The 26,633-nt window shown below is 28.8% G+C and overlaps 11 protein-coding genes across 11 annotated transcripts; 5 read left to right on the forward strand and 6 right to left on the reverse strand.

The window, feature by feature from the left end:
- Window positions 1–190: 190 nt before the first annotated feature.
- On the forward strand, window positions 191–2,196 carry T552_00047 (hypothetical protein). The gene is made up of 6 exons (XM_018368669.1): window positions 191–355; window positions 398–705; window positions 751–1,275; window positions 1,327–1,515; window positions 1,562–1,792; window positions 1,840–2,196. Exons 1-6 carry the CDS (start codon window positions 237–239, stop codon window positions 2,148–2,150), a joined length of 1,683 nt encoding a protein of 560 aa, XP_018227518.1. The 5' UTR covers window positions 191–236; the 3' UTR covers window positions 2,151–2,196.
- A 74-nt stretch (window positions 2,197–2,270) lies between these two features.
- Window positions 2,271–4,496, forward strand: T552_00048 (A/G-specific adenine glycosylase). Its single transcript, XM_018368670.1, has 3 exons — window positions 2,271–3,103; window positions 3,152–3,259; window positions 3,303–4,496. Exons 1-3 carry the CDS (start codon window positions 2,317–2,319, stop codon window positions 3,767–3,769), a joined length of 1,362 nt encoding a protein of 453 aa, XP_018227519.1. The 5' UTR covers window positions 2,271–2,316; the 3' UTR covers window positions 3,770–4,496.
- T552_04050 (hypothetical protein) lies at window positions 3,797–4,681 on the reverse strand (the record flags this gene model as incomplete). Its single annotated transcript, XM_018372101.1, has 4 exons — window positions 4,468–4,681; window positions 4,280–4,433; window positions 4,014–4,232; window positions 3,797–3,960 (listed from the first exon to the last, which is right to left on the reverse strand). Exons 1-4 carry the CDS (start codon window positions 4,468–4,470, stop codon window positions 3,797–3,799), a joined length of 540 nt encoding a protein of 179 aa, XP_018227520.1. The 5' UTR covers window positions 4,471–4,681.
- Window positions 4,682–4,860: 179 nt separating this feature from the next.
- Window positions 4,861–6,727, reverse strand: T552_00049 (eukaryotic translation initiation factor 2 subunit gamma). The gene is made up of 9 exons (XM_018368671.1): window positions 6,576–6,727; window positions 6,489–6,508; window positions 6,403–6,443; window positions 6,298–6,355; window positions 6,081–6,245; window positions 5,824–6,034; window positions 5,401–5,775; window positions 5,104–5,354; window positions 4,861–5,047 (listed from the first exon to the last, which is right to left on the reverse strand). Exons 1-9 carry the CDS (start codon window positions 6,679–6,681, stop codon window positions 4,907–4,909), a joined length of 1,368 nt encoding a protein of 455 aa, XP_018227521.1. The 5' UTR covers window positions 6,682–6,727; the 3' UTR covers window positions 4,861–4,906.
- A 258-nt stretch (window positions 6,728–6,985) lies between these two features.
- On the reverse strand, window positions 6,986–7,962 carry T552_00050 (hypothetical protein). Its single transcript, XM_018368672.1, has 7 exons — window positions 7,914–7,962; window positions 7,830–7,856; window positions 7,707–7,782; window positions 7,425–7,655; window positions 7,319–7,363; window positions 7,161–7,261; window positions 6,986–7,094 (listed from the first exon to the last, which is right to left on the reverse strand). The coding sequence occupies exons 1-7, from the start codon at window positions 7,914–7,916 to the stop codon at window positions 7,032–7,034; spliced, it is 546 nt and encodes a 181-aa protein (XP_018227522.1). The 5' UTR covers window positions 7,917–7,962; the 3' UTR covers window positions 6,986–7,031.
- Window positions 7,963–8,348: 386 nt separating this feature from the next.
- Window positions 8,349–14,082, forward strand: T552_00051 (hypothetical protein). The gene is made up of 15 exons (XM_018368673.1): window positions 8,349–8,468; window positions 8,509–8,582; window positions 8,625–9,189; window positions 9,234–9,716; window positions 9,764–10,474; window positions 10,518–11,561; window positions 11,605–12,061; window positions 12,106–12,320; window positions 12,368–12,528; window positions 12,574–12,935; window positions 12,991–13,058; window positions 13,101–13,463; window positions 13,504–13,644; window positions 13,692–13,829; window positions 13,884–14,082. Exons 1-15 carry the CDS (start codon window positions 8,430–8,432, stop codon window positions 14,034–14,036), a joined length of 4,974 nt encoding a protein of 1,657 aa, XP_018227523.1. The 5' UTR covers window positions 8,349–8,429; the 3' UTR covers window positions 14,037–14,082.
- A 122-nt stretch (window positions 14,083–14,204) lies between these two features.
- On the forward strand, window positions 14,205–15,029 carry T552_00052 (60S ribosomal protein L11). The gene is made up of 5 exons (XM_018368674.1): window positions 14,205–14,332; window positions 14,383–14,463; window positions 14,511–14,575; window positions 14,632–14,781; window positions 14,834–15,029. The coding sequence occupies exons 1-5, from the start codon at window positions 14,251–14,253 to the stop codon at window positions 14,981–14,983; spliced, it is 528 nt and encodes a 175-aa protein (XP_018227524.1). The 5' UTR covers window positions 14,205–14,250; the 3' UTR covers window positions 14,984–15,029.
- A 323-nt stretch (window positions 15,030–15,352) lies between these two features.
- T552_00053 (hypothetical protein) lies at window positions 15,353–18,764 on the reverse strand (the record flags this gene model as incomplete). The annotated part of the gene is made up of 7 exons (XM_018368675.1): window positions 15,353–16,116; window positions 16,163–16,671; window positions 16,715–17,978; window positions 18,018–18,084; window positions 18,127–18,468; window positions 18,520–18,647; window positions 18,698–18,764. The coding sequence occupies 7 exons, from the start codon at window positions 18,762–18,764 to the stop codon at window positions 15,353–15,355; spliced, it is 3,141 nt and encodes a 1,046-aa protein (XP_018227525.1).
- A 108-nt stretch (window positions 18,765–18,872) lies between these two features.
- T552_00054 (pyruvate carboxylase) lies at window positions 18,873–23,561 on the reverse strand. Its single transcript, XM_018368676.1, has 25 exons — window positions 23,425–23,561; window positions 23,317–23,381; window positions 23,256–23,274; window positions 23,182–23,208; window positions 23,067–23,134; window positions 22,844–23,021; window positions 22,680–22,799; window positions 22,381–22,637; window positions 22,273–22,333; window positions 22,156–22,228; window positions 22,089–22,111; window positions 21,141–22,042; window positions 21,019–21,095; window positions 20,536–20,972; window positions 20,231–20,491; window positions 20,092–20,178; window positions 20,009–20,046; window positions 19,688–19,963; window positions 19,546–19,644; window positions 19,386–19,503; window positions 19,226–19,341; window positions 19,157–19,186; window positions 19,045–19,108; window positions 18,968–19,002; window positions 18,873–18,925 (listed from the first exon to the last, which is right to left on the reverse strand). The coding sequence occupies exons 1-25, from the start codon at window positions 23,522–23,524 to the stop codon at window positions 18,911–18,913; spliced, it is 3,546 nt and encodes a 1,181-aa protein (XP_018227526.1). The 5' UTR covers window positions 23,525–23,561; the 3' UTR covers window positions 18,873–18,910.
- A 113-nt stretch (window positions 23,562–23,674) lies between these two features.
- Window positions 23,675–24,733, reverse strand: T552_00055 (hypothetical protein). Its single transcript, XM_018368677.1, has 4 exons — window positions 24,671–24,733; window positions 24,393–24,623; window positions 23,751–24,344; window positions 23,675–23,698 (listed from the first exon to the last, which is right to left on the reverse strand). The coding sequence occupies exons 1-3, from the start codon at window positions 24,690–24,692 to the stop codon at window positions 23,770–23,772; spliced, it is 828 nt and encodes a 275-aa protein (XP_018227527.1). The 5' UTR covers window positions 24,693–24,733; the 3' UTR covers window positions 23,675–23,698; window positions 23,751–23,769.
- Window positions 24,734–24,950: 217 nt separating this feature from the next.
- On the forward strand, window positions 24,951–26,321 carry T552_00056 (isocitrate dehydrogenase, NAD-dependent; the record flags this gene model as incomplete). The annotated part of the gene is made up of 7 exons (XM_018368678.1): window positions 24,951–25,170; window positions 25,268–25,331; window positions 25,369–25,388; window positions 25,437–25,834; window positions 25,887–25,902; window positions 25,957–26,064; window positions 26,107–26,321. 7 exons carry the CDS (start codon window positions 24,951–24,953, stop codon window positions 26,319–26,321), a joined length of 1,041 nt encoding a protein of 346 aa, XP_018227528.1.
- Between the last annotated feature and the right edge of the window lie 312 nt (window positions 26,322–26,633).

A 26,633-nucleotide genomic window follows, 5' to 3' on the forward strand; every position in this document is an offset into this window, starting at 1 on the left:
CATATATATATTGTCTATATATAATACTTTTTTGCTCTAAAAAGCTTCTTTAAATCATTTCTTTACTTGTTTCTTTACTACCTCGTTGTCACGACAACGATGTTTCTATGACAACAAGGTTTCCATGACAACCCGATATAACATTGACGTACGTGGAGAGAATTCAACGTCAGAAAATTAAAAGCTGCAAAAACCCCCCATATTTATAGCAGAATTATGCGCCTTATTTCAATTAAATGAACGATTTTAAAACAAATTATCAAGAAAACATACAAAAGAGCTCAAGTTTCCTTTTTTCCCCGGAAGAAGAGGCTAAAGAACAGTGTTTATTATCATATACACCTAAAGAAAAAATGTAAGTTATAATTAAGGAAGAAGATAAGATTAATATATATAGAGGATATCATTCATCTCTTAAGGGCAGATTTTTAAAAAAAAAAGAAGGAGAAGCGCTTTTACGTCAAGATATTCAGTATGCATTTTTAAATTTAGTGGTAAACAATGATAAGGCAGTTTTTACGTTACCTCAAGGCACAGTAAATAAAAAAGTAACATTTGGAGAGCTTTATGTAGAATATATTCGAAGATCTCCAAAAGCATCGAAGGTTTTAAGAGAAAAATTGGAAAATGATAAAATGCATGCAATGGCACTTGTTATGATAGCTTTATTGGTTAATATTGGACGTATAAATACGACACTTGTTTGTAAGAAAAGAGAGAAATCATTTTTTTTGTATTTGACAAGATAAGTTACGCATACACAAACAAGAACATATAATCCAGTACCATCGCTTCAAGCATATTCAAATGATAAGGTTAAAGTGCTTCAAGATGCGCCAAGATTAAAAGGAATTCTTAAATTTTATAGCGAGGATTTGCCGGAACATTTAGCATGGCAATCTCTACTTAATGCACAGAAATCTCAGTTACGGCCATGCACGAATCCCATTAATCTTATTTTTATTTTTGTTTTATGTTCTTCAAGAATATCAAATCTTCATTTTGATCCATCATTTGAGTTTATAGATTTGTTTATTAAGCCAACTTTTTCTAGCGAATCAAGAGCTAGAGCATTTCTTTGGTTGTGTTGGCATTATTTAGAAACAGATGGCAGTTCAGAAGTGGCAACAAGGAATCCATTTAATTATGGATATAATGAAAATCCTTTAAGTGCACCTGCTTTAAAGAGTATAACAGAAGAAGAAGCAGCAGAAGAAAATGTTGATACTCCTACAGAATTAGAATATGCAGTTAAAATGGCAGAAGAAAGAAAAAGTTAGATAGAATATTCTTTAAAGTTTCATTTTATTGATGTGTATGTTTTAGAATATCTTCAAGAAAGTGAAACTCTAAGGAACAATTCTCAAGATATGATGAATTTTCGAAGAAAAAGTAGAACAAGGAAAACACACAAAAAAGATGATGCTGATTCTTCACCTGAGTTCTCGAAATTCTCAAGCATTGAAAACCAGGATGAAAATTTTGAAAATACAGCACGAGATAATTTATATAAAAGTATATATTATTAATAAAGATGCAAAAGTTATTTATATCTATATAGAACAATATAAATCATCAGATGGAGCAAAAAAGAGAAAAGTAGATGATGCTTTTTATAATTCTATAGACGAAGAGAAAAATCATGTTCCATTTTCATATCAACAAACTAATTCTAACACAGATGTTATAGAAAAACAGAAATATCAACCAAAAAAGACTATAAAAAAACAATTTATAAAAAATTCAAGCAAAAATAATAGTAAAAAAAGGAGAAGGGATGCTATTCAAAGAGGTTTCTTACATTTTTTTCCATTTTTTTTTTTCTAATAGCCAAACTAGAATGGAAAAAATATGAATCCTTTTCTCCATTAGAAGATTCTAACGAAGAAAATGATGCAGATCAGGATGAATATGCCATTGTTCTCTTGGCTTCTCTTAACCGTGCATATCGTCGAGCCACAAAACATATTAACCAAAAACGTTTTTTTTCTGGAAAAAAAGCTTTTGATTGGAACTTATCACAAATTGATGTTTTAAAAGAATCAAAAAACGAAGAACATAAAATATCTATACAACAACCTGTATCTGAACATACCCAAGTTGGAGGTAAAACTCTTCCAAATCTTATAAGAATGGGATATTCTTTTTAATTCAATTCATATAAAATATTAACAAAATAGAAATATATATATAAATAATAAAAGGTACTTGTTTCTCTAGATTATATATATTTTTTTCAATTATTTAACTAATTTTATAGATCTTTATTCAAGAAAATTTAAATTAACGATATCAAAAAATAAAGTGATATTTTCTATGATTGGCGCTCACAAAGCATCATCTCATACGTTTGAAGATGTAAAACATATAAGGAAATCACTTTTAGCTTGGTACAGATCAAATGCTCGTATACTTCCTTGGAGAAAACCTTATGTTAACCCTCCAACTATATCTATGTCTAGTAAAGAACGCACAATTTCGCTTCAAAGAGCATATGAAGTCTTAGTATCGGAAATGATGTTACAGCAAACACAGGTAGTAACTGTTGTTCCATATTTTGAACGCTGGATGAAGAAATTTCCTACATGGGACGTCTTAGAAACAGCAGATCTAGAAGAAGTTCAAAATATATGGGCAGGATTAGGATATTACGCACGAGCACGACGTATGAAAGAGGCAGCAATGTATTTTATGGAATTGGAAAGACGATCAGAAACAATTCCAACAGATGTTGCAACTTGGGTTAAAAATGTTCCAGGTTGTGGTGAATATACAGCAGGAGCAGTTTTATCAGTAGCATGGAATATACGATGTCCTATAGTAGATGGAAATGTTATACGTGTCTTAACACGTTTACGTGCAGTTGGAGCGGATTGTCATAAAGGTATAGGCAAAAAATGGGTTTGGGATTCGGCGGATCAATTGGTAGATAATGAGTATCCTGGAGACTTTAATCAGGCACTAATGGAACTTGGTGCAACGGTATGTACACCTGTTAATCCAAATTGTGATATATGTCCTTTAAATATGGATTGTTTAGCTTTAAAAGAGGCAAAAAATGTTTTAAAGAAAAACATTATTAATAGTAATAATGAAGAACATGGTAATTTTGTTGAAAATAAAAAGGTAATATTTGACATAATTTATATAGATTGTAATTTATGCCCTATTGAAGAACTTGGACAGTTTATTTCAATAAAAACATATATCAGCTCAAAATATCCAAGAAAAGCAATAAAAAAAAAGACAAAACTTCAAGGTAAGTCTCCTTTTATATAAAATTATTATTATTAAGTTTCTAGAAAATATAGTTTTTGTATTTTTAAGAGAAAAAAATATGTTAAAAGAATATTATTTAGAAAAAAGACCTCCCAAGGGTCTATTAGCAGGACTTTGGGACTTTAAAACATTGCCCATTGATATAGAACAAAAATATGAAATACAGGATGCAGAAAACCATGCAAAAACAATAGTATCTGGTGATATTATTGGAGTATGGAAAAAAGGTGATACGTTACATCAATTCACGCACATTAGACAAATTTCATATGTTTATCTTGTAGTGATAGATATTAATGCAGAGATTCGTGGTAAAGGCACTTGGATGACAGAAGAAATTATGAAAAACCAAAGTATACCAGAATTAACATGGAAAAATTTCAGACAAGCTGCAAATAATGAGAAAAAAATCCCAAATAAAACTAAGAAAACAAACAAGAGATTAAAAGTCAATGATGGTAAATGGAAACAAACATCCCTCTCTTTTTAAAGTAAATATGCAAATCTAATATATTATTTATATATAACACGGGTTTTTTTGGCTTCGACTATTCCAGTTAATATTTTGTATAGCAACTTCCATAGATATCTTAATTTTTGAGAATATTGACTTGATCATTCCGATTCGTTTATATTTGTCGCTTCGCATATAATTTATACTTGATCCAGATGATATATAATCTATTCATAAAAATATTAGGAAAATAAATTATCAAAAATAAAAATATAAAAACCATTGGATGTTATAGGAAGAACATTATCTCCTGCTGGTAAAGAAACAAATAATGAAAATGGTATAAGCCAGATACAAATAGCAAAAAATGATGCGATTTGACCAAGTGTATAATCCTTAGTATCTTTCTTATGTGTATATACAAAAGGATAGGTTAATAATAAACTGAAATACGATCTAAAATGCCAAATCCATAATAAATGGTTTAAAACTGTAAAAACTATAGAAATAATAATTTAAAAAAAATATTATAAATAAAATATATACTTATAGCCGTTATAAATTGATATGAAGATACAGAAATACATGGAAATGACCGTAGATTTATAAAATAAATAATATGTGATAAAATAGAAAATATTATAGAAAAAAATGGAAATCCATCAACAATAAGAAGAATTAAGTGCAGAAAAATAACAATCTATAATTAATAAGACCTATCTTTTCAATTATACCATGATTTCCTACATAAATTAGGCGTTTTAATATTCTCTTAAAAAACTCTGCATATTCTTCTATAAACTCTGATAAATAATATAGTCCACATGCTAAATAAAATTCAATTAATATACAGCAGATAAAACACCAATAATATTAACCAATACAAATAGTTAGAAATATAAATCCAGCTATAAATCCAAAATATGATAAAAAAACCAACCCATACATATTATATATAAATATTGACGAAGTAGTATAAACGAAAATATTAGGAAGCAGCTTTAAATCAAATATAAATAGAAAAATAAATGAAGAAGTACCTAAATTATTATAGTTTATAAGATAATTTAGATATTTTTTTGTAAAGATATTGAATATTATTTATAAAATTATGATATATATTATTTATAAAAAATATGTATAATAAAAGAAATATGGTAATAATAGAAAGGACTATATGTCGTCTAATGTTTGACCGCTTTGAATTTTGCCCCAACCTATTAATCTCCAATGTTTTTCAATTCTTCTGGAAAGAGCAACTTTTTCACCAACTTCAGTACATGCAGGAGAGGTTAAAATAAGCTTTGCTAAATCCTAATTATTAATTTATGATTAATAATTTATAAAAAAAAGAAAAGAAAATTTCTTACAGCTTTAACAGAAACGACTCTACCTCCGGTAGAAGTAGAACCGATATTTACCATAAGAACTTCATTTTTTGCTAGTTTTTGAACTTTAGCTTGTTTTTTATCAAGAGTTTTAACACCAAGTAAACGACGAAGTAAAAAATAATTGATTTCAATGGCAATGAAAACAGCAGGCAATCTACCTTTTAAACCAAGAACTTGTCCAACCAAACGATCACCACGACAAAGTGTAGGATCTACATGTGTTCCAACACCTAATCTATATTAATTTGTTTTTTTGGGGGGGAAAAAGAAAGATACCAATTAAACCACCAGGAACAGCAAACTTTAAATCGTTATGTTCAGCAAAAAGTGAAACTATTCTTGATAAAATAGGCTTACAATGAAATTTGCCCTCAGAATCTTTAGTTACGATTCCTGGTCTAATTTCTATTTCATCACCAAGACGCAGAATACCTGCTAAAATACCGCCACCAGCAACACCACCTTTTAATTCATCTACTTCTGCACCTGGCTTATTTACATCAAACGATCGAATTACAATAAGTCTTGGATCACATGAATAATTTCGCATTGGTACTGGAATACGCTTGACAATATATTCGAGAATTGCATCAATATTATATTTAAGTTGAGCAGAAATAGGAACCACAGGCGCAGAATCAGCAATTGTGCCTAATAATATTTATTATAAAGTAATAATATTTTTCGTAAATCCTCAACCTTTAATAAATTTAAGAATACTATTGTAATGTTCTTCTGCTGCTTCTTCTCTCATCAAATCTACTTTGTTTTGTAATATAATAATATGTTGAAGTTTCATAATTTCAATAGCCGCAAGATGTTCGCTTGTTTGCGGCTGCGGGCAACTCTCATTTCCCGCAATCAAGAGTAAAGCTGCGTCCATTACTGCTGCACCATTCAACATTGTTGCCTAATTTTTTCTATCAACTAAGTAAAGCTATTTTATAAAAAAAAACCATTAAAATATCATGCCCGGGACAATCTACAAATGAAACATGACGTATTAAATTCATTTTACTACCACAACCCGGCCGTTCACATATCACATTCTCTTTAATATCACTTCCGTATGACTTATAACATCCAGGACGTGGACATGATTCACTAGAGCATTTATAAATCTAAAAAAAGCCATTAAACCAAATGCCATCCAAATATAAATCATTCTTATGCCTTTGCATTTGCATAACCCAGCTTAATTGTAATATTTCTTTCCAATTCATTTTTATATCTAAAAAAAACATTTATATGGCTATTTAAACATCTAAAAAAATCCACCTCACTGTTAAAACACCTGATATCGCTTTTACTACAGTAGACTAGATATTTAACTCTTATTATACCAGCTTTACGTCTTTCTTTACCTTTCCATGAGCAACATGTCCTAAACATATAAAATAAGCAATAAATTCATAGAAAAATGCCTAATTTCAATGCTGAAAAAGACCTACCAATTGTACCAATATTTATTGTTGCCTGCCGTGCAATTACCTCAGGAGAACATGGATGAAGAGTCGATGGATCAACAATAACTTCTTGGCACTGATCCGAAGACATTCTTTTGCTGAAAAACAACGTTCATAACCAAGCAAAGAATATTATCTGCTTCCTAAACTATTTAATAATAATTAACAAAGCTTTTCAGAGGGGCAAATTCTCTTATATACGTTAAAGTGCCAAAAGCTCCAAGTACAGATTTTTTTTGGGTTGAGAAAAATTCTGGTAGAGACCTTAAAAAAAAAAATAAAAATATATAAAATATAATTTTTATATATCCTTTAAATTTTATTGATGAACTGGATTATCGGTTTCAATAGACTGATCTGAAATATAAGACTTGATAGCGAGCGATGACGAGAGGTTTTAAATGAAGAAGAAAAATAAAGCAATAAATCGGGATAATATGATTAACCAGGAGGTCTAAATCCAGGCATGAGTTGTCCAGGTGGAAAAGTGGGTGGAGTGAATCCCTAATAATGATTAATCAAAGAAATATAACCATATCTATTGATATGGTTAAGAAATTAAAATGAAACCTGAGAAGGAATAGGCATTCCTGTAGCAGAAAATCCAGGAGGCCTAAAAACAGGAGGAGCAGCTACTCCGGTTCCAAGACCACGTACAGGCCCAGTTAAACCTGTAATAAAAAAGAAATATCAACAAAAATTAAAGAAAAAAAAAAGAAAAAGATCACCTGCTGGAGCAGCAGCCGGAGCATTACCCACAGGAAGACCTCTCCCTTAAAATTAAATGTTAAATAATGACAAATATGTATAAATTAATATTTTTTTTAAAAATACCTGCAGGATAACCAACACCAGGACCTGGTTGTAAAGTTCCAAGACGAGTTGAAATATCAGCAGGAGGTGGCCCTTCAACTGATAATGAAACAATAAATTCCCCACGAACAATTATAAGCCCAAGAGTTCGTTTTTCTTCAACTTCTGTCTCTTCTTTCGCCATTTTAGTTATCTTACGCTTAACACAACGAAATTCCTCGCAATCCGCCAAAACCATATTCATATGCTTATCTAATTCATCTCATTAATCCTTTCAAAATACTTCCCTATCTTTTTATATACCAAATGCAAGCATCTGTCCTACCAATTGTCTTGAATCACCCAAAACAACTCGAAGACGATAATTAATAAGGCTGATCTAATAAAATAACTATGATTTCACTCTTTCTATCTTCATAAACACACCATTTTACTACCCCTAACAGCTGTTGCCTAAATACCATTAAAATATGACCTTTAAAAAATAAAAATCATATTAAAAATATGCACCATCTTTAAATATCAAGGATTTATCAATATTCACTATTTTTATCCAAAAATATTAACTTGATCAATTTTAAATACTTTAAATCTTAGCTTGTTAGTCGTCTTTTTTCAAATAAAAAAAACACCTACCTATTCAAATATAAATATCCTTATAATTTTTTATATATATTCCTTGTTTTTCTAGCAGAAATACCTTCTTTTTAGCTTCTTTTAATTTGAATATATTTTTGCCAGGTCCGAGTCGGTCTCCGGGGCTCAATCTACAGACTCTAAAATCTTTAGTTGCATACAAAGCGCATATATAACGCATATATAACGCATTCATAACGCATATAAAGCATATACGGCCTTAAATATTGATAAGAAGAATACTGGCATATTAAGTTTAATATAAATACACTGAAAATTATAATATCCATATTAGTGTTTAATATTGTGTCGGCATATTGGCCTATAACATATATAAATTGGAGAAGAAGAGCATATAATACGCATATAATACGCATACAATAAGGAAATATGACGGGTTTACCAATAAGATTCCAGGAACATATTCAGGTAGTGTTTTTTCAGCATGAAAATTGACTAATTTCTATAGCTTACAACACTTGGTATTCAAAAGGCCTCTATTAGCTTTACTACATTGACATTGCAGAGTGAGAAGGGCATATGGTGGGTTATTTTTGGGTATAATATGGGATTAATTCTTTTCAGTATTTGTGAATCAATAGATGGACGCCGTGAGGTTGTAATTATTGATTTATCAAATCCATCGGCTCTTATGAGGCGTCCAATTAGTGCAGAAGCAGCAATTCTTCATCCTACACAAAATATTATTGCACTTCGTGCGGAAAAACAGCTGCAGATTTTTCATCTTGAACTTAAAACTAAATTAAAAGCATATGTTATGGAAGAGGAAGTTCAATTTTGGACATGGGCGAATGAACAAATGATTGGACTTGTAACAAAGTCTAGTGTATACCATTGGCCGCTTCAGCCAGATACACAACCGATTAAGGTATTTGAACGACATACATCTATGGCAGATACACAAATAATCAATTATCATATAAATAAGAATGAGAAATGGTCAGTATTAATAGGAATTTCGTCTAGGGAAGGGAGGATAGTAGGAAGTATGCAGTTATTTTCAAAAGAAAGGAATATTAGTCAATTTATTGAGGGACATGCAGCAGCTTTTGCGACATTAAAAACTGAAGAAGGATTGCCAGAGTATAAATTATTTGTATTTGCAGTAAGGACATCAGTAGCATCAAAAGTAATTTTTCAATAATTTTGAGGAATATATATTAAGTATTTTAGCTTCATATTGCAGAGATCGATCATCAACCAGGAAATCCAGCGTTTCAAAAGAAAAATATAGATATATTTTTCCCGCCAGAAGCGGTTAATGACTTTCCAGTAGCTATACAAATATCTCGGAAATATTCTGTTATTTATCTTGTGACAAAATATGGATTTATTCATATTTATGATCTTGAAATGGGAACATGTATATATATGAATAGGATATCAAGTGAAACGATTTTTGTTACAACGGAATATGAAAATGGAAATAGTCTTTTGGGAATCAATCGAAAGGGGCAGGTTTTAAGTGTATCAATTGATGAATCAAATATTATTCCGTACATTTTAAATAATCTTAATGATATTTCATTGGCAATTAAGATGGCAACTCGAGGAAATTTACCTGGGGCAGAAGATCTTTATAAACAACAGTTTGATAACTTATTTTCAGCAGGAAATTATCAAGATGCAGCAAAACTTGCTGCTAATTCTCCATTGGTGATATATTTCTTAATATAAAAGAATATAAATTAATTTTTATTAAGGGATTTTTGAGAACGCCGCAAACAATTGAACAATTTAAGCGGATTTCTGTTGAACCAGGTCAACTTTCACCAATTATGCAATATTTTGGAATTCTTTTAGATAAAGGAAGTCTTAATAATTATGAGACTATAGAACTTATTAAACCTGTTCTTGCACAAAATCGAGAAAATCTACTTGAAAAGTGGCTTCAGGAAAATAAATTAGAATGCTCTGAAGAGTTGGGTGATATTGTACGACCACATAATATAAAAACTGCTTTAAGTATTTATGTTAAAGGAAATGTTCCTTCAAAAGTTGTACAATGTCTTATAGATATCGGGCAGTTTGAAAAAATTGTTCCATATATTAATAAAGTTGGGTATTCTGCGAATTATGGCGCCATATTTCAGCAAATAATCCAGATAAATATTGAAAAAGGAATCGAATTTGCTACTCAAATAGCAAATTCTAAAAATATTACATCAGCAGATATTGAGAAAATAACTGATATCTTTTTATCTAGAAATATGATTCAACAAGCTACCGCATTTTTATTAGACGCTTTAAAAGATAACGAGCCAGAACATGGACATTTACAAACTCGCCTTTTAGAAACCAACCTTATAAATGCTCCTCAGGTTGCTGATGCCATTCTTGGTAATGAAATGTTTTCATATTATGATAAATCAATTATTGCAACACTGTGTGAAAAAGCAGGACTTTATCAACGAGTATATACATAATTTTTATGAATATTAATGAACCATATTTTAGGCATTAGAACATTATGATCAGATTAATGATATCAAAAGAGTTATACGTAATATTCATGATATAAATCCAGAATGGCTTATAAATTATTTTAAAAAGATTGATACTGAAGTATCATTTGAATACCTTGGAGAATTACTTAATATTAATAATAAACAAAGTTTTCAAATTGTTTTACAAATTTGTATCAAATATTCAGACAAACTTGGACCATCTCGTATAATTAATCTTTTTGAGCAACATAAAATAGAAGAAGGATTATATTATTATCTTGGAAGTATAATAAATACAACTGAATCACCGGATGTTGTTTTTAAATATATACAAATAGCTTGTCAGATTGGTCAATTAAAAGAAGTTGAAAGAATTTGTCGAGAAAATAATCATTTAAATGGGGAAAAAGTAAAAAATTTTCTTAAAGAAGCAAAACTTCCTGATCAACTTCCTCTTATTATTATTTGTGATCGTTTTAATTTTATATATGATCTTATTCTATATTTATATCAAAATCGCTACTTTAAATCTATTGAGACTTATGTTCAAAAGATAAATCCATCGCGTGCTCCTGCTATTATCGGTGGATTACTTGATGTCGATTGTGAAGAGCAATTTATTACAAATCTTTTATCTACTGTTTCGAATCAAATATCTATAGATGAACTTATAGAAGAAGTGGAAAAGCGAAATAGATTAAAGATGTTGCATCCATTTTTGGAGTCTGCTTTTGAAATGGGCAATCAAAATCCTTCTATATTTAATGCTCTTGCAAAAATTTATATTGACACTAATAATTATCCTAATAAATTTCTCCAAGAAAACAATTTATACGATACTCTTGTTATTGGTAAATACTGTGAAAAAAGAGATCCGTATTTGGCTTTTCTTGCTTATAAAAAAGGACAAAATGATTACGAATTAATTCGTACAACATCTGAAAATTCAATGTTTAAAGAGCAAGCAAGATATTTACTTCGAAGAAAGAATGAAACATTATGGAATTATGTTTTAAATAATAATAATTCATATAGACAATCTCTTATAGACCAGGCAATTCTACATTATAATATCTTAATTTTATTAATAGTATTAGGTTATTTCTATCGCTGTTCCAGAATCAAATAGCCCTGAAGAAGTTTCAATTGTTGTTAAGTCATTCATGAATGCCGGATTATCATCAGAATTAGTAGACCTTCTCGAGAAAATTATCTTGGAACCTACTATATTTAGTGATAATCAAAATCTTCAAAATTTACTTATTCTTACAGCTATTAAAGCGGACAAAACTCGTGTTAACGATTATATAAATAAGCTTAAAAACTATGATGTTAATGATGTTGCTGCAATTATATTAGAAAATCATTTATATGAAGAAGCGTTTGAAATTTATAAAAAACACAAAAATCATATTGAAGCAGTGAATGTTCTTATTGAGCATATTGTGAGCATTGATAGAGCAGCTGAATATGCCGAAAGTGTAGATATAAAGGAAATATGGAGCAAGCTTGCAAAAGCTCAGTTAGATGGATATCGAATAAAAGATTCTATCAGTATATTTCTGAAATTATTTTATGATTCTTTTTAATTAATATAGATTCATATATAAAAGCATCTGATCCAGATAATTTCCATGAAGTTATAGAAGTTGCTTCAAAGGCGGAAAAATATAATGATTTAATTCGATATTTAGAAATGGCACGCCAAAATATTAGAGAATCTGTTATTGATACTGAATTGCTTTTTTCTTATGCACATGTCAAACGTATTAATGCAGTGGAATACATGTTACAAGGAGCCAATTCTGCTGATGTAAATATTTAATAACGTTAATAATTTTTATTACTAATAATTAATAGATCTTAAGTGTTGGAAATAGATGTTATAATGAAGGCAATTATCAAGCAGCAAAGCTTATGTTTTCGAGTATTTCAAATTGGGCAAGATTGGCTTCAACGTTAGTATATTTAGGGGAATATCAAAATGCTATAGATTGTGCTAGGAAAGCAAATAGTATTAAGTATAAAATAATCTATAAATCAAAGATATAACTAATTTTTAATAGAGTTTGGAAGCATGTTAATGATGCATGTATTGAGCAGAAAGAATTTAGACTTGCACAAATATGTGGTTTAAATTTAATCATTCATGCAGATGAAATGCACGATGTTATTGCAAAATATGAGCGTAAAGGATATTTTGATGAGATTATTTCACTTCTGGAAGTAGGATTGAGCTTAGAAAGAGCTACAAGAAATTTGTTTACAGAATTGGCAATTCTTTATGTTAAATATCGCCCAGATGCTGTATTAGAACATCTGAAATTATTTTGGAGTCGTCTACATATTCCAAAAGTTGTTAAAATATGTGAAGAAGTTCATCTTTGGTCTGAAGCAGCCTTTCTTTATATGCATTATGACGAATATGGTATTATTTTTTTATATTACATATATATATATATCATAATAATAATAACTTTCAGATAATTCGGCCCTCATAATGATAGAACATTCACATTCATGGAATCATGATATATTCAAGGATGTTTTAGTAAGAATATATTAAAATTTTGAAATTAATTAACAATTATAGATAAAAGTTTCAAATACTGAAATAATTTACAAGGCTTTAGAATTTTATTACGAACAACAACCTTTACTCCTTGCTGACTTACTTTCAGTAGTTATTTCGCGTGTTGATCATTCCAGAGTTGTTAAAATGTTTGAAAAACTAAATTCTATTCCAATAATAGCAAATTATCTTAGGAATGTACAGCCTAAAAATATAGAAGCAGTAAATAATGCGATTAACAATATGTTTATCGAAGAGGAGGATTATAAGTCATTAAAAGATTCTATAGATAATTTTGATAAATTCGATCCCATAAAATTAGCAAAACAACTTGAAAAGCACGAGCTCTTGGAATTTAGAAGGATTTCTGCATATTTATTTAGGGTACTTTCTTTTTTTTATAAAGATAAATTAACTTTTTTAGAAAAATAAGAAATGGAAACATTCAATAGATTTATCAATTGCAGATAAATTTTATTCTGATGCAATTGAAACTGCAAGTCAAAGTAAAGAAACAGATATTATAAAGGATTTATTAAAATACTTCCAAGATATCGGTGCAAATGTTTTTATTTCCTTTTTTTTACTTTAACATTTCTAATTATTTTTAAGGATTGTTTTATTGCCATGCTTTATGCTGGTTATGACTTATTACCTGCTCATTATGTTTTAGAACTTACTTGGAGAAGTGGTCTTATAAATATTACAATGCCTTTTTTTATTAATTTTATATACGAGCAAGATCAAAAGGTAAATTAATAAAACTATATCATTAAATTATTAACTATCTATCTATTCATTTAGATAAAAAATTTACAAAAAGTCATTGAGAAATTCGAACTTAATAATTCTAATTTCAAAAACGACTTAACTCTTACTACTGGTCTTTCTAATCGTCTTATTCTTGACGCTCCAGACCATAATCTACAGCAATCTTCCGATTTGGGCAGTTTTTAATTAATTTTATACATTATTTCATGTTATAAAAATTATTTAAAAACATTCAAATTTTATTAAAAAAAAAATCAAGTTTTAATCAAATACTAAAAATCATTCATTTGGATATCTTAAACAAGTTTTTTTGAAAAAAGGCTTTTTTCTAGGAAAAATAGTCACATCTTTAAACTTCGTCAAATAAAAAGCGTGGACATTATAAATACTTAAAAAGAAAATGGAGCTAGAAAAAGGATCAAATTTGATGCGTGAAATTAAGATTCAAAAATTAGTCTTAAATATTTCTGTTGGAGAATCTGGTATGTTTTTTTTTTTGAAAAAAAACGGATTATTTTGATGAAATATCAAGGTGATAGATTAACAAGAGCTGCTAAGGTTTTAGAGCAGCTTTCTGGACAATCTCCAGTATATTCTAAAGCTCGTTATACAAGTAGGATAATGGGGATTCTTTAGAAAAGTCATTAATAGTTAAAATAGTCCGTGCTTTTGGTATTAGAAGAAATGAAAAAATTTCAGTTTATGTTACAGTTAGAGGAGATAAGGTTATTAAAAAGAAAATTAAGTTAAATAAAGGGAAGTTCTTACTCTTGTTTAATAGGCAGAAGAGATTCTTGAACGAGGTCTTAAAGTAAAAGAATATGAACTGAAAAAATCGAACTTTAGTGATACGGGTAATTTTGGATTTGGTATTCAGGAACATATTGATTTAAATATTAAATATGATCCATCTATTGGAATTTTTGGAATGGTGGATATAATATTATGTATTTTTTTTTGAAAAATTAATATTTTAAATCTAGAACTTTTATGTAGTTCTTGGTAGACCAGGATTTCGAGTTTCAAAACGTAAAAGATGCCGTTCCTCTGTTGGATCGAATCATAAAGTTACAAAAGAGGATGCTATTCGATGGTTCAAGAATAAATATGATGCAACTGTTTTGAACCGTTAGAATTCTTAAATAAGATATTTGTTTCTTTTATATTAGAAAGTTTTTAAAAATAGATTATAGATAATGTAAATATTTAATTAAAATATTAAAGTCTTTTTTATTTATTTTTTTTCCTTATGTTTTTTATACAGTAGAAAAATTGATTATTTGGAAAATCATAAAAGATGAATTGAGTTTTGGGAATCAAGATTATGAGCTTTGTGATATATATTTGAAAAGCTATATTTTCAATATAAATTAAAAATTTAGAGTAAATTAAAGGATATATAGATAATAAATATAAATATAGATGTTTGATATTATTTTAATAAATCGTCTATTAAAAATAAATGTGTAGTACAAAAATATTTCTGTTTAGAATCTCTTTTTCTAAAGTAACTTTGATAATTTTCCATTAGAATTTATTTTTTTCTGAAGTTTTCCAGGATTTTTATGTTCATTATATAAAAAAGAAAAATTATTTAATGAATTGTCAGTTGTAATTAATAATTTATTGTTAGATCCAGAAGTATTGTTATTCCCTGATATATCTTCATTATTTGGGTATTTTTTGGGATATTTGCTTTGTAAATATGCTTTAGCCTGAATAGATAATTTTTCATTTGATACAGAAAATGAATATTCAGGAAGATTAGCCCCATTCTGCAAAAGATATTCTGCTATAGGAAAAGTCTCTTTTTGCGTTTTATAGGAACTATTTAAATCATTCTCTTGAGATTCATGTGAAGATGAAAATAATGAGAGAATTAAGGCTGAATTCCCAGATTCAGCATCTATAGTATTAGGATCAGCTCCTGATGCCAATGCCTGAATTACAGATTCGATATGTTTATTATTTATACCAAGAAGTAGATTTTTCGTAGGATTAGAATTATACAAAACGAAAGCTTTATCAACATATTTTGCATAAATAAATTTGTACTTTTCTTCCCGAGAAGAAGTTGGAAAAGGCTTATTTATATTCTTTAGGTTTTTCATAGAATCATACGTGGCTTCATAGATCGAATTGGTCATTTTATTTCCAGTTTGACAAATGAAATCGATCAAATTGTCAGTAAATGATGTTGTATCAAGCATTAAAGATCGTACTTTTGAAATATGACTTCCAAGTGATCGGTGAACACCTGAACATTCTATATTAAAGTAAAAAAAAGCATATTTAAATATTAAAATTATTACCAATACACAAGATCGCTGGAATATTTATAGAACACCATTCTGCCTTAGAAGAAGTATTACAATCTGCACAGACAGTATTATGTATAGGATCTGCATCATGTATTACCCTTAAAAGTTTATGGGCACTTTTATTGGTATTTCTATCATTTTCAATAGTTAAATTAGAAGTTAAAATATTTCTATGAAATAATCCTCCGTTTGATTTAGGTATAGGGGGTTTATCCACAGTTTCATACGGACAAAAATTAGAAGTAGAACCCGTCCCCTCTAATAAGCTTTCTATTGCCTTAGAAATGCTTTTGACCCACGAAGATACATCCTCTTCAGATGTTGCTTGATAAATTCGTCTAATGCTAGGAGTTATAACTTCAAAACAAAATCTTCTGTCAACAGAGGGGACTTTCTTTACACTTGCCATTCTTAAATCAATTGGAATATTATGAAGATCTATAGCTTGTTTCCAATTTTGATATTCGCACAATTTCCCTCCAGCTAGGACAATCCAATATCTAAAAAGATTAATTAAAGAATATAAAAAAAGATAAACTTTACTTATGCCAATTTAGCTTTTGTACAACTTTATGATCAGTATAATTCCTTGGTCTAGAAAGTGCCCAAAGAAGTCCTTCTTTTCGTCTCTGGGAAATACTGTCAGAATCATTTTCGTTAGAGTCTTCTATCCCTTTAGAATCTTCATTATTTGAAGATATAGATATTTCAGCATTTTCTGAAGTTAATTTATTTACATTAGAATTAAAACTACTGTCTTTAGAGCTGCCGCAACGATTTGAAGCTGAACAGTGATCCTTATAGCCTGATTTCTTTGATTTTTTTTGATGTGTTGTAGAAGAAAAGAAATTATTGGATTCATTTACAAATACTTTGGATTTTTCTAATACTCGCCTTTGTTCTTCTCTTTTTGAAGAAAGATGCATAAAGTTCTTATTAATTTCTTGAACACCTTGAGTTAGTTTATCAAGTCCTGGTTTTAGATCATGTATTACGTTAATAACTCTGCTCAATGTAGAATAATGATTTTCCACATATAAAGTAAAAAGATGTAAAATTTCTTGCTCCTTTTTTCCACCACTAAGATCCTGCATAAAAGAATAATAATCAAAACATTTAAGTTCAAAATCTCTTTTCTTTGCAAAGTATTTTACATCTGCTTTATAAATTTTTTTATCTTTAGAAGAATCACTTTTACTCAAATAACGTGAAACAAAGTGATAATAATCATGGGAATCTTCCTCGAAATTCTTCTTTTTCCTTTCAGCAGCTTTTATATCGGCTTCATAAATACGTTTTAATGGTCTTATAATCAAACGTTGTAATTGAAGTGCATTATTATATTCAAAACTTTGCAACTGCTGAATAGCTGCTTCCATATATAGTTTTAATACAGGTTTCATTGCAACAGGATTCGATTCTGATATCTTTTTTAATGCACTCATAAACCTACGATTTGCTTCATTTTTAGTTATTTGAGAATCATAAAGATCAACAGCCCTTTTAATTAGTTTTTTGATTCTATATCTAAAAACAGTAGTTTTCTTTTCCAATGCAGTTATCATTGCACGAAATAATGGACCATCATTTGGCTCATTTTTAAACGCATCATCAAAGTTATTAAAGTTAACTACTGAATTCAGATTGCACAATAAAGAATTAAATAGTGCGTTTTTCTCTTCAGGAGAGTTATCTTCATTCTGATAAACACTATCTTTTTGAGGAAGTATAGAAGTATCATGTGGTGACAACGATAAAGTTTTGTTATCAAAAAATGTAATAGAACTTTCAGATCTTTTTATAAAATCTAGATATATTATTTATAATCACAAAAAATATTTATAACCCTTTCCTTGAACCCAGAAATTAAACTTAGCTAATATAGAAAAACTATCGTTTTCACGTTGAACAAACTAAATAATTAGTAGTTTATCACAATTTAATCATTACATTACATAGCACGTATTCCTCCATCCATCTAAATACTTATTTTTAAATGAATGTGGCTTCCATGTCCATGACCATTCAAACTCTTTCTCTAATAATCCATCTGTTGAAATATCATCTAAAAATAAAATATTTTGATTATTTTCAAAATCCTTTAATTCTGATTCTAAAATATTATCTAATTCATTCATATTTGATCCATAAATAAAAAAAAGTCCTTTAAAACACTTAGTCTCTATCTCTTCTGGACTCTCTAATCGAATGTTAATATCAAATTTAACTTGTATCTCTTGATCTGCATAGAGTTTTAAGAGAAATGGTGAGAAACTATGTGTAGAAGCTTCCGGGTCCTTTGTAAATATCATTATTCAATATATCAAAGAAATACGCAAATTTATTACATAAATAAACTCAATAGGTAATTCCCTATCACTAGAAACATTGATACTTGTCTCAGGATAGGGTTCTACGGTTATATAAGTCGGTGCCTGGTCCTTAGAATTGGTAATAACAATAGACTTAAAAAATACTAAAAAATAACAGTTAAACTCCCAAAAAAAAAGGAAATAATAATAATACATTTTGACCTATCAGTATTTATATATATCGTAGGCTTTTCATGCATTTTAGAGCCCACATGTCCCATTTTTGAGAGATCATCTAAATCTTAGTGATGCTAGCCTTATCGTTAAAATTAAAAACCAGAATATGAAATATAATGTATTAAAAAGATGTATATATTGATATTTATGAAGCCCAAATAGATATTAAAATAGCCGAATATTATAAATATCAATGATTTGTAATCTAAAAGAAAATTATTTTAATAAAAAAAACAAAGAAAATTACAGTAGCTATTAAATCACCAGCACTTATTATGTCGCCTTAAAATAGTTAATTATAAGAAATTATGAAGAAGAATATACCCTGATGAACAGTAATTTTATCAACTCTTCCAGGAATGGGAGATGATATAATGATTTCCATTTTCTATAAATTATTAAAAAGAAATATATTGAATTTTTATTTAATAAATACCATAGCACTTAGAACAGCAATAACATCGCCCTATAAAATGAGTAAAATATAAAGGAATAAAGAAAATACCTTTTTAACAAGAGAATTGCATTGAACACGAATTTCAAGAACAATACCAGACATAGGTGCAGCAATTTCGCCTTGTTTAGATAGATCAGCTTTTTGGAAAGAATTCGATTTAGATGCTTTTTATCATTAATTTTTATGTAAAAAGATTAAGTTTAGAAACCTGATTTTTTATCAGTTATTTTAATAGGATAAATTTGTCCATTTAGTTCAAAAAAAACATCACAAGAACCTGATTCTTTTAAAACAGGGCCAAGAGCAAGAAGTTTAATTATATGAGTCTAAAAAAATAAAATATTTGTTAATATAGTCTCATAAAATACCTGTCCTTCGACTTCTATTTGAAATTCTTTACCAAATTCAGGCTTTGCCATAACATAATAAGTTGGAATAATGCTTATATCACCATACTTTTTTACAAACTGATATAATTTATACAAAAATTTAATAAATTTAAAAACTTACTTTTTTATATTCATCATAGACTTTAGGAAATTGTATATAAGTAGCAATATCTGTATCATCAATAGTTCCATATTTTGATATAAGTTCAGAACGAAGTTTAGTAAAATCTATTGGCTTAATCAATTTTCCTGCTCTTCCAAATATTCTTTCACGCTTATTTTTAAGAACATTTGTTCTTAAAGGCTCAGGGAAGCCTCCATATGGCTCCCCCATTAATCCTTGAAAAAAATCAAGTACTGATTCTGGGAAATTAAGTTCTTCTGCTTTTTCAATAACCTAAAAATATGAGATTCAATTATAATATACAAAAATTTAATAAACATCACTATAAGTCAATTTGTTTTGGACCATGAATAATGCTAAAGCAATATTAAAAAGAAAAACTTATTAATTTATCAATTTACCCAGATCACCAACTACTTTAGAAGTAGGCGTAACTTTTATAATATCACCCAAAAGAAAATTGGCTTCTATATATGATTTTTTTGTAGCTTTTTTTAGAAAATAAGCATTGAAAATCCAATAATAATAATATATTATTACCTTCCCATTGGGATACAAGATTAAGTTTAGTTGTTTGAAACTTCAAATTTGATAATTGTCCTCCTGGAATTTCATGTTCATAAATATCTGTTTCAGGACCTTTTAAATCAATATCAAATGGAAAATATAAAAGTCGTATTTGCGCCCAATAAAGATCAATGTCACGAACATGCTGTGCACTTAAGCCGGTTTCATAGGGTGTATTTTCAACAGAAGCCAAATATGCAGAAATACTAGGCTGAGATGTCATCCCAGACATACCTATTTATATAAATATCCAATTTAATCAATTATAAAAATATTACTATTAGAACAGAGATCAACTACATCTGCTCCTTCTTCTGCACATGCCAACATAGAAACTACACCAGTACCTGCAGTATCATGTGTATGAATATGAATTGGTAAGTCTGGATATTTCTTTCGAATAGATCTAACTAGAAGTCTGGCCGACTGGGGTTTTAAAAGTCCAGCCATATCTTTAATGGCTAAAATATGAATTCCCATAGATACAATCTTATCTACTAAAGACATATAATAATTATAATCATATTTTTTCTTAATGTTTAAGATATCTCCTGTATAACATATTGCTGCTTCAATTACACCACCTGCTTTCCTAACAGCGTCAATTCCTAGAGCAATATTTTCTAAATTGTTAAGAGCATCAAAAATACGGAAAATATCAATGCCATTTTCTTTTGCCTGTTTACAAAAAAAATAAATGGCATTATCAGGAAGACTAAATTTAAATAAAAATCATAAAATATAAATGATCTAAGAAATACTTAGAATATCCCAATCCATTAGACCCACGTAAAAGCATCTGAAATGGAATATTAGGGACAAGTTTCCTTAATTTACGCTTTTAAAATTAAATCAAATATTAAATTGATAAAAACAGATTTACCAGACGATCCCATGGATTTTCATGTAAAAATCTTAAAGCTACATCAAATGTAGCTCCACCCCAACATTCCAAACTAAATGCATTTTTAAGAGCATAACTCGTATGAGGTGCAATATTCAAAATATCAATTGTTCTTATTCGAGTAGCGAGTAAGCTTTGATGTGCATCACGCCATGTTGTATCCGTAACAAGACAACCAGGATAAGCACGTACTTTCCTAGAAAATTCCTCTGGACCTTCTTCAATAATTATTTTACGCCATCCTTCAGAACATGGTTTAGTAACATCAAGAATTTCATTAGAATTCTCTAGATTTTTAAGTTTAGGAAATATAATTTCATCCTTTAATTTTGGCTCTCCATTTTGACCTTCTATATATCTTTCATTTACAATAACATCCCCAATATATAAAAGCAAATTCTGTATTTTATTTTCAGCAGAAGAAATAGGAAATAATAATGTATCATTAATAAAAGTAGTCCAGCATTTTCCTAAAATAAAAACATCATCATTAAGTAAACGTACCAAAAATGGAATATTTGTTTTGATTCCATAAATACGAAATTCTGAAAGAGCTTGCAACATTTTTCGCCTAGCAATTTCATATGTACGACCATTACATAAACATTTCAACAGCAAAGAATCATAATAAGGTGACACCAATGCACCAGCAAATACATTTCCTTCATCTAATCGTACTCCATTCCCTCCTGGATGATGATATACCTCAATTTTCCCAATTTCTGGTCGAAAATCAGATTCAGGATCCTCTGCTGTAATACGACATTGAATAGAATAGCCTCTAGGATAAATAGAATCTTGAAATAATCCAATCTGAGGAAGAGTAGCGCCTAAAGCAATTTGAATCTGTGCTGAAACAATGTCAATTCCTATAATTTCCTCTAAGTAATTATTTAAAACTTGATTCCATTTATAATATAACAATACCAGTTATAGTATGTTCAACTTGACTAAAAACATTAGTTTTAATTATTAAATTTAACCTTTTTCTAACATTCGAGTATTAACTTCAATGAAATAATGTTTCCCTTGAGAGTCAATTAAAAATTCAACAGTTCCTGCATTTGCTAAACAAACAATTATAAATTTACTAAATAAACAATTTGTATACTGTAATTAATAGCTTTTGCTAATTTAATTGCATCATTAAAAATAGCATTGCGTACATTTTCCTATAAAATTATAAATCAAATTTTCAAGATATATTATGAAAAATTACATCAAGATCTTTTGCTGGAGCAACTTCTACAATCTTTTGATAACGTCTTTGAACACTACAATCCCTTTCATAAAGATGTACAACATTACCTGCATTATCTGCAAGAATTTGTACTTCAATATGTTTGGCTTTATCGAGATATTTTTCAATAAAAATTGATCCATTACCAAATGCACTTTCTGCTTCAGAAATTGCCCTACTTATGTAATCTTCGAATAACTCTTCGTTATAAAGAACTCGCATTCCTCTTCCACCACCTATTTGGTAAAATTATATATAAAAAATAAAATCTCTTATACCTCCACATGCAGCTTTAATAAGAATTGGAAATCCATATTCCTTTGTAAATTCTAGAGCTTCTTTTACTGTAGAAATAGGATTATCAGTTCCCGGTATAACAGGAATATTATGTTCCATAGCTAAAATTATAAAAAAATAATTAAATGAATAAAACAAAAATAACCTATTTTTCTTGCTGCAATCTTATCACCAAGAACATTGATAACTTGAGATGTAGGCCCAATAAAAATAATACCTGCTTCTTCAACTTTTCTTGCAAATTCTGAATTTTCCGATAAAAATCCATAGCCTGGATGAATCATATGTACACCTTTCTTCTTAGATATCTCTATAATTTCATCCTAATCATAAATCAATCCAAAATTCATTAAATCAAATAATAAAACAATAGCTAAATATGCTGATACTGGTGTATATTGGCCAATTTTCCCAATCATACAACTTTCATCCGCTTCTACACCATATAATAAAAATCAATCATGAAAAAAACAGAATATATACTCTGTCTATGTATACTAAATCGGTCCTCTTCAACATTAACTATATAATTTAAATTATAAAAAAAATATTTGTACCATAAGAATAAATAGCTAACTTTAATCATTAGAAAGTAACAAAATAAGTCTAGGGTTCTACTGTAGATATAGAAAATTCCTGTGCTGTTCTAAAAATCCGGGTAGCAATTTCCGAGCGATTAGCAACTATTTTGTGCCTTAGATAAAAAAAGTATAAAATTAATTATACCAAGAAGCTTCAGCTTATCCTCTACATTCATTCCATTGTTTTTGATTGCTTTATTTGAATCAAAATATCTATTATAAATAATATTTTTATCAATCGACATATATTTTAAAGTTTAATTCTTAAAAAGGATGTTTTCTAATAAAAAATTAAGCTATTTTCTATTCAAAATATTCTGTCATTACCTCCTGTTTAAATTATTTGTTTCAATAACTTTTATTTTTCTCAATTATTCAGAATAATTCTAAATATATAATAATCGACCTGTTTAACTCGCCTTTATATAAAATATTAGTTAAAAATTATAGATAGAATAGAAATATATAAACCTGTATATAAGAAATAAAGTTAAAATTTTGGACGTCTTTTGCGTGCAGTAAATTTACTATCTCGAGGAACATTGTCTTTATACTTTCTATATTTCTTTTTTTTACGTAGAATCCATTCTTTAGTATTTTTTATTTTAGCCTTTTCCTCCTTTGAAGATTTAGATCGTTTAAAAGTATGAGATACTAATATAGGATCTTGATTTGATTCTATATTTTTGATAGTCATGTTTGCACTATCTCCAGCTTGAAGAACTAAATAATATTTTTTTGCCTTTTTTGTATCAGGATAATCTATAACAACTCCCCCAGAAAATCCACATTTATTTGCTAAAGATGTAATAATTGACATACTTTGATCTGTTTCTGGATAAAATTGAAAAACTGCACGAGCACCACGTGCTAAACATGAATAAAGTGTAGAAAAAAGTCTCATTATACGCTTATACGGATTCGAAGATGACGTATCAGAGTATAAAAGCCACTGAAGAACCGAAATAGAAATCGCTCCATCAAAACATCCCCCTCTAAATGGCAATCCATGTCCAATATCCGATAACATTAAGTCTCCCTCAATATCTCGCTTAAGTGCTGTCTCTAAAACAACATAAACCCCTAGAATATAATATCCTCTATCTTATATACCCAGCATCCATGGTGATATGTCCATACCAACCCATATATGTTTATCTTGATCAAGAATTTCGCCTGAAAGCCCTGAACCACACCCAATATCCATTAAAAAGCACATTTTTTTCTTTGGAAGATTAAGAAGGTCTAAAGAACGAAGCGTCATCTCTGCCTGGACCATCTGAGTCCTTGAATTACTTGTATATTTTCTTGCTTCTGTTTCATCATAATAAATATGAGGAGGGGCTCAAAAAAATTACTTCAAATTCGCAATACCACATAATATAACATACCTTGATGCTCTGGACGTGTCATTTTTAGGATTCTCTGCACTGATCCTGTGTATTTTAGAAAATATATTATTTTGAGGTTAAGCCTGAGGGTGATCGGACGTAGCAAAAATCGAGAATTTTGAGAATTTTAATAATTTCAAAATTGGGAGGATAAAATGGTTAAAATGATGAATAAAGCTATGGAATTGACTAGATGTTCAGTAAATGTGAAGATTTAAAAAAAAAACGGAGAAAAACGGGCTAATTTGAGGGATAGAGAGCATCATTATTTTCGAGATCTATGGTAAACAAAATTGGAGGGAGATATACGGTAACTTTGATACCTGGCGATGGAATAGGAAAGGAAATATCGGAATCAGTGAAAACTATCTTTAAATCGCAAAAAGTTCCGGTTGATTTTGAGCAAATTGATGTTACAGGGAAAATTAAGCCAGATGAAGAAAATGATTTGTTTAAACAGGGTATTGAGTCACTTAAGAGGAATAAAATAGGCTTAAAAGGTATAAATTTTAAAAAAGGAAGGGATTTTATGTTTTTTTTTTTTTTTGATAAAAAATGAATTTATATATAAGAATAGTAGAGTTAACTTTTTATTAGGAATTTTATATACACCTTTGGATTGTAGTGATCATTCTAGTTTTAATGTTTCACTTAGGAAAGTGTTTTTTTTATTTTTTTTTAAATTAATTTATGAATAGACAAGATTTGGATGTATATGGTATATTTTTTGATTAATTAATATTATAGAAATGATGAAAATTGCTAGCAAATTTGACATTGATTAAGAATATACCTGGATGTAAAACGCCACATAATAATGTGGATTTTGTTATTATTCGTGAAAATACAGAAGGAGAATATTCTGGTTTAGAACATCAATCAGTACCAGGTGTTGTTGAATCGCTTAAAATAATTACGCGTATAAAATCTGAAAGAATATCTCGATTTGCATTTGATTTCGCCTTGAAAAATAACAGGAAAAAGGTTACTGTTGTTCATAAGGCTAATATTATGAAATTGGGTGATGGATTATTTCGTAAGACTTTTTTCGAAATTGCTAAAGATTATCCACAAATTGAGGCTACTGATTTAATTGTTGACAATGCAAGCATGCAAGCCGTTAGTAATCCTCAAAAATTCGATGTTCTTGTAACTCCCAATTTGGTATATTTTCTTTCTTTTTAATATTATAACATTATCTAATTTTATTCAATAGTATGGAAGTATTTTAAGTATATTTACACAAAATTATTATCTACATTATATATAATAATTTTCTTATATAGGCAATATTGGTGCTGCTTTAGTAGGTGGCCCTGGTTTAATTCCTTCTGCAAATTATGGTGATGAATATGCTTTATTTGAACCTGGCTGTCGCCACGTTGGTTTTGATAGTAATATTATATTATATATATATACATATTAACTTTCTATAGTTGCCGGTAAAGATAGAGCTAATCCAACCGCACTCATTTTGTCTTCAACTATGCTTTTACGTCATTTATCTTTAGACGATTATGCCGATGCAATAGAACGTGCTGTTTATGATGTTATCTTAGAAGGATCCGTTAGAACCCCTGATATGAAAGGAAACTCTTCTACTACCGCCTTTACAAATGCTATTCTTCATCGATTAAATCAATTTACTTGATCTTTTCCTTCTTTAAAACTTCTTTTCTTTTTTTTTTAATAATCTATTTAGCAATTCATTTACTGAAAATACTAAGAAAAAGGGTTTCATCTTTAATATCATCTTTTATACATTTTCTTTATTCCTCTTTTTTTACCAGCTTTTCTTTTATTGTCGGCCATTTTGCACCATCATGAGCACTGACAAAATGTTCAGATTGACTTAGAAGGTCAGATACACAGAAAAGAGCCTATAAACCGTATATTTTAGCATGAATAATGAAGAATTAACTAATATTTATATAGTATTTCTAAAAATAATGGGATTATTTGA

Source organism: Pneumocystis carinii (assembly GCF_001477545.1).
Source record: "Pneumocystis carinii B80 chromosome Unknown supercont1.1, whole genome shotgun sequence".
NCBI lineage: Eukaryota > Fungi > Ascomycota > Pneumocystomycetes > Pneumocystales > Pneumocystaceae > Pneumocystis > Pneumocystis carinii.